Below are 6,681 nucleotides of genomic sequence, written 5' to 3' on the forward strand. Positions count from 1 at the left end.
GACATCTGGTGGGGAAACTACTACAAGATATAAAAGCCGCTCGACCACAAGTCTAAAATATACTTCTCTACAAGTAACTACAAAGTCTTTATGACATACTTGACCCAGTATGGTCAAAAGTAATATACAAGTTAGAAAGTGGAGATGACATACAATTACCCAAACTTCATGTCCCGCTTGAACAATTCACAATGGTCAATAATACATTATACAAAATTAACTCTAAACAACCAAAATGCCAAAGAAATACTAACCAGTTGGTAGTACCTAATGACATGATACCCCAAGTATTACGAATGATACACGACAGCCCACATGCAGGACATCCTGGAAAGGATAAGACATTCAACCATGCCCAGCTATTATATTACTGGCCTTCATTACGAAGAGATATAAACAATCATATAGACAGATGCGAATCATGTGCAAAACACAAAGGATACCCAATCACACCTGCACCAATGGGTAATTACCCAGTACCACATCAACCATGGGACGTTGTCGCTGTTGATTTACTCAAGATGCCATTATCATACAATAATAACCTATACTTATTCGTAGCAACGGATCATTTTTCCCGTTATGTCATTTTAGCTTCAATTAAAGATAAGACAGCAGAGACAGTAGCAAAGGCAATAACAGATAATGTAATATGTCGCTTTACTACCCCAAAGGTACTAATAAGTGATAATGGAGAAGAATTTAATTCTGAGATCTTACAAGAAATATGTAAACAATACAACATCAAAAAGGTTAACGTTTTGGCCTATCACCCAGCATCGAATGGATTGGTAGAGAGACAAAATAAAAAGGTATTAGATGTGCTACGACACATTCTCAGTGAAAATTATGCAAGCTGGGATGATTGGATTCCCAGAGTAGAGGCCTCCATTAATGGGTCTATAAATAAATCCATTGGTGACACACCACATTTCATTATACATGGCTCAGATAAAAAATTACCATATGAGCTCCTAGAAGGTGACAGCATGCCTATATACAATTACGATGATTACTCTAAACTCCGTTTACGTGAATTCCAGGACATTCACAAAAGAGTCAAAAAACAATTAACGATGTCCAAGGAAGAAATGACGGAGGCATTTAACAAGAAGGCAAAAGATTCACCTATCAGCTTAGGAGACACTGTTTACGGAGTCATTCATACGAGAGACAATAAATTATTCCCAAAATTTGAGGGCCCATACAGAGTAATTAACATAAAAGCAAACAAAGTTTTAATTAAGTCACTTTCAAGTGGCGAGGAAAAACAAGTTCATATTGACCATTTAAAACGAGTTTCAAGGGAATTATCACATAATTATTCAGCCTCGGATACAACCTAACAGGTGAACGTACCTCAAGAAACAAAGCAAGAACACAACAATGATTACAAAAAGAAATTAAGGTCATATACCAAACAATCGAACATAGGTGCAACTATTCCAATGAAATCTACAGTACATCATTTACGAGAATTAAATATCGATTTAAACTCCTTCTATAAATGAAATAACAGCCAACCGTAACGCACATCATCACTATCATCAACCACAGCTTTATAGGAAATTAATACATTTTTTTTTTTTCGGTAGGTTACGATGAAGGGACTTATGCTATGGATTCTCCTATACATAGTAAGAGTATATGCGCACCTAGACCCCAAGCATATAGTACGACAAGGATGCCTCATAGCTCCAACGGCCACGACTACAATCGTCAAGGACGTCATGAGTACTGAAATAAGTCTAGATTACTTGTATGACTTACCTACTTATGTAGAAAGACTTGCGACGCCGATGCGAACTCTGGACTTCAAGATAGGGAATTATGTTTCACAAGCACATAACACCAAGGAAGTGGATGAAATGGTGAAGTTAGCGAAATGGAAACTAGAACAGGCGAAGTCAACTATGCTCGTCATGATCCAAGATCTCCCATCTTATGGAACGGAGGTACTGAGCGACAGGAACAATATCACACGTACTCGCCAAAAGCGCGGTTTGTTCGATCTGGGCGGCGCAATTCTTGGGAACATCTTTGGATTGGCTACAGAGGATGACCTTAAAGAAATAAACAACAAATTTAATAAGATAGCTCAGGTACTAACATACCAGGATAAATTCATCACAGGACAGAACTCGGCAATGAAGACAATTGTGAAAAATCTGAAACAAGCAGAAAACGTAGCTCTCGAGAGTATAGATAAAATAAATGACTTAGAGGGCAACGTTACTCTTTTCCAGCACTTCTCCATCATCACAGAACATATTGACACGATTCTACTACAATTAGAGAACACTAGAGATCATTTCAGGGCACTTATGCAAGGAATTTCGAATGCTGGTGATGGCAAGATCACAAATGACTTACTCCCAGTTCATGAGCTACGTCAGATAGTTAGTCAAGGCATACATAAACATAAATTGAAGCCGTTGTTCCGCAGTAGGGAATTTATGCAATATTACCCGTACTTAGAAGCAACACTAACACCAACATCAGTGATAGTTCATGTACCATTCATCACGGAAGGCCTGTTCACAGTATACCAAATACACCCCTTCCCCTATAGAAACAACAACACTTTGGTCATCATCAACATCAACACAGACACCGAACTCATCATGGTCTCCAAGAGACGAGACACTGTCACTTTCGCAAGTGAGTCAACGATTGAGCGAAAGTGCCGCACATCCTTGCATGCTGTTCATCTTTGTCCTGCGTACATTTTCACGTTTCAGCCTACTGATACGGTCCCTTGTGAAATGGCTATCATCAGCAATAACAATATTCATCATCATTGCAACTTCACTTTTGCTCCAGATAAACTTGTACACCATCAACGCATTGGACACTCACAGTTTTTTTATTTCCCTCATAACACATCAGTTTACATAGTCTGTCCAGATATACCACCATCTCATACATCAGCCTCAGGATTATACATAGCACCAGACGACTGTGCGGTATTTACACCATCCATGTCTACTTTTTCCACCATCAATCACTACGCCATTATCAACCATACACACAAACATTTCCACCCACTGCCTAATATGAACTTAAACATGAGCACAAGTATTAAGCTGACTTCACCTAAGTTTGAAACTATGCAGCTGATCAATGAAACAATGAAGCCCTGGGAAGATTTGAGTTTGAGTATGTTCAACCCATATTATGTGTATAGCCCAGCACCTACTGTCTTTATAATCATCTGCATTGTAGTTGCAGTACTGCTGTTCGCAATGCACAGAATGCATGCAAGAATTACTAATTTGGAGTCATTATTTAGTGGGGGGAAAGTTAACATCACAGTTAACCACCCTGAATGAAGTGTATATATTTTGTATATAGTATTAATTATATATATAAAAAAAATAAATAATAATAATAATAATAATAATAATAATACAAAGAAGAATGACCCATATATGGCAGACCAGTACCATTATCTTTGAATGAAATATTAATAACTCTTACAATAATCTTAATTTTAAACTATTTTTTATTCTTGCATGTATGCATTTCACTATAATATCCCAAGTACATACTGTATTACAGTTAAATAATTTACTTTAATGCATTTATTCAAATATGTATACAACTGATTTATAATGTAATATTACTGAATAATCACTATTTACTATGAATAATATATGTATACAATATTCATACAATTATGTTACTTTACAATATTATGTATTTCACTTAATTAGCTTATAAGTTCATTATAATGTGTATGTAGTATGTATTAATATGTTATAACTATTAAATGTCGATGGTACGCCATTTTCGCGCGGCCGAGCAAATGTACGACTACATAATAGATAGATAGATAAATAGATAGATAGAGAGACAGATAGAAGCAGGAAGTCAAATGATGAGAAGGTGTTGTGTCTGCGAGAATCGAGCAGTGCTAAACATGCTTACACCCTCTTAACACTGAGGAAAGCTGACGACGGCGGCCAGTAAGGAGATGATGCAGTTAGCTGTCAGCAGTCCTCTCGTGAACAAAGATCCACAAGGAACACACGTGACACACCCCTGCTACACCAGATTTTAGGAAAGAGAGGGTAGAAGGAGACAAGCGACCCTAGAGAGAGGTCGAGACGGAGATTAGCCACCGAACAGGCTAGACAGAAGGAGACAAGCGACCCTAGAGAGAGGTCGAGACGGAGATTAGCCTTAGAACAGAAAGAGAGAGAGATAGCGAGACAGGGAGGTAGCTACCCGGGACTTATACTCTTCCCATAGAGAGACCTGTTTAATATTTCCAAGACAAATAAAAATAGTCCCATACTATTCTTTACCTCTCCCGTCACTACATGACATCTGGTGGGGAAACTACTACAAGATATAAAAGCCGCTCGACCACAAGTCTAAAATATACTTCTCTACAAGTAACTACAAAGTCTTTATGACAGTGATGATGATGGTGGTGATGATGATGATGATGATAATGATGATGATTATGATGATGATGATGGCGGTGGTTGTGGTGATGGCGGCAGTGGTGATTATGATGATGATGATTATTATGATGATGATGATGATGATGATGATGATGATGGCAGCATTGGTGGTGATCATGATGATGATGATGATGATGATGGCAATGGTGGTGATGGTGGTGATGATGGTGATGATAATGATCGCGGCAGTGATGATGATGATGGTGGGAGTGGTGGTGGTGGTGGTGGTGATGGCGGCGGCTGTGGTCATGATGATGATGATGATGATGATGGTGATGATGATGATGATGGTGGTGGTCGTGATGATGATGATGATGATGATGATGATGATGGTGATGATGATGATGATGATGATGGTGATGATGATGATGATGGTGGTGGTGGTGGTGGTGGTGGTGGTGGTGGTGATGGCGGCGGCGGTGGTCATGATGATGATGATGATGGTGATGATGATGATGATGGTAGTGGTGGTGGTGGTGGTGGTGGTCGTGGCGGCGGCGGTGGTCATGATGATGATGATGATGATGATGATGATGGTAGTGGTGCTGGTGGTGATGGTGGTGATGCGGCGGCGGTGGTCATGATGATGATGATGATGATGGTGATGGTGATGGTGATTGTAGTGGTGGTGGTGGTGATGGCGGAGGCGGTGGTCATGATGATGATGATGATGATGATAATGATGATGATGATGGTGGTGGTGGTGGTGGTGATGCGGCGGTGGTGGTCATGATGATGATGATGGTGTGGTGGTGGTGATGGCGGCGGCGGTGGTCATGATGATGATGATGATGATGGTTTGTTGGTGGTGATGGCGGCGGCGGTGGTCATGATGATGATGATGATGATGGTGGTGGTGGTGGTGATGGCGGCGGCGGTGGTCATGGTGATGATGATGATGATGGTGGTGTGGTGGTGGTGATGGCGGCGGCGGTGGTCATGATGATGATGATGATGATGGTGTGGTGGTGGTGATGGCGGCGGCGGTGGTCATGATGATGATGATGGTGGTGTGGTGGTGGTGATGGCGGCGGCGGTGGTCATGGTGATGATGATGATGATGGTGGTGTGGTGGTGGTGATGGCGGCGGCGGTGGTCATGGTGATGATGATGATGATGGTGGTGTGGTGGTGGTGATGGCGGCGGCGGTGGTGGTCATGATGATGATGATGTCTTACACTTCTCCTTCTTTCCTCCCTCCCTCCTCTTCCTTCCTGTCTCTGCCTCCGTGACTGACCTTGTTGTGTTGTGCAGGTGAGTGAGGTGCTGGGGGCCATGGACCCCTCCTCCACCCTGGTCCACCTGGACCTGGCATGGGGGGGGTCAACAAGAGGGCGGGTCCACATCCGGCTGAGTCCCAACACGCCTGCAGCACGGCAGTTTGTGCTGCTGTGTACCGGCCAGACCGGCGTCTCATACCGCAACACTATATTACACGACGTGTGGAACAAGGGCAGGCCGGGGGAGTGTGTGTGGGGTGGGGACTACGAAGGGAAGGGAGGGGCAGGAGGGGCAGGGATAATAGACATCAGTGGTGGGCAGTACCGGGAGTCAGGCAGGGCGGGGGACGTGAGGTGGGGGTGGTATGGTGATGCTGCCAAGGCTGCCCAGTTTGCCATCGCCACCAGGGACTGTGAAGGTGTCGTGCCGGTCCCTACTGTCTTTGGTGAGGTGGTCAGCGGGCTGGAGGTGGTGAGGGCAGCAGCCAACCACAGTGACATCACACAGGTCACTGTGGTGGACTGTGGTATTGTGCTCAACCAATAGTTACTCTACTACATCAGTGTACTCTAATGTGCATCCTTCATGATAATTGCATTACATTGTACATCATGTACTGTATGTACCCCCATGATTACTACCCCCATGTACAGCATTGTACTACCCTCATGTACTACTCCCATGCCTACTATACTATGCTGTACAGTACACATAAGGGTAGTACAGTACACTAGTACAGTACACATAAGGGTAGTACAGTACACTAGTACAGTACACATAAGGGTAGTACAGTACACTAGTACAGTACATATAAGGGTATTACATTACACATAAGGGTATTACAGTACACATAAGGGTAGTACAGTACACATAAGGGTAGTACAGTACACATAAGGGTAGTACAGTACACATAAGGGTAGTACAGTACACATAAGCACATAAGGGTAGTACAGTACACATAAGGGTAGTACAGTACACATAGTGATGT

The 6,681-nt window shown here is 42.4% G+C and overlaps 1 protein-coding gene across 1 annotated transcript in view; it reads left to right on the top strand.

Annotated features, from left to right (window-relative positions):
• Positions 1 to 6,246, top strand: part of LOC145396289 (uncharacterized) — an 18,191-nt gene extending 11,945 nt beyond the window's left edge. The window contains exon 2 of the mRNA XM_080269690.1: positions 5,727 to 6,246. Coding sequence (XP_080125816.1) covers positions 5,727 to 6,239 — 513 coding nt within the window. The 3' untranslated portion in view covers positions 6,240 to 6,246. The remainder of the gene's footprint in view (positions 1 to 5,726) is intronic.
• Positions 6,247 to 6,681: the final 435 nt, after the last annotated feature.

Source organism: Coenobita brevimanus, chromosome 36, assembly GCF_032717465.1.
Source record: "Coenobita brevimanus isolate Jiangsu-jjx chromosome 36, ASM3271746v2, whole genome shotgun sequence".
Lineage (NCBI taxonomy): Eukaryota > Metazoa > Arthropoda > Malacostraca > Decapoda > Coenobitidae > Coenobita > Coenobita brevimanus.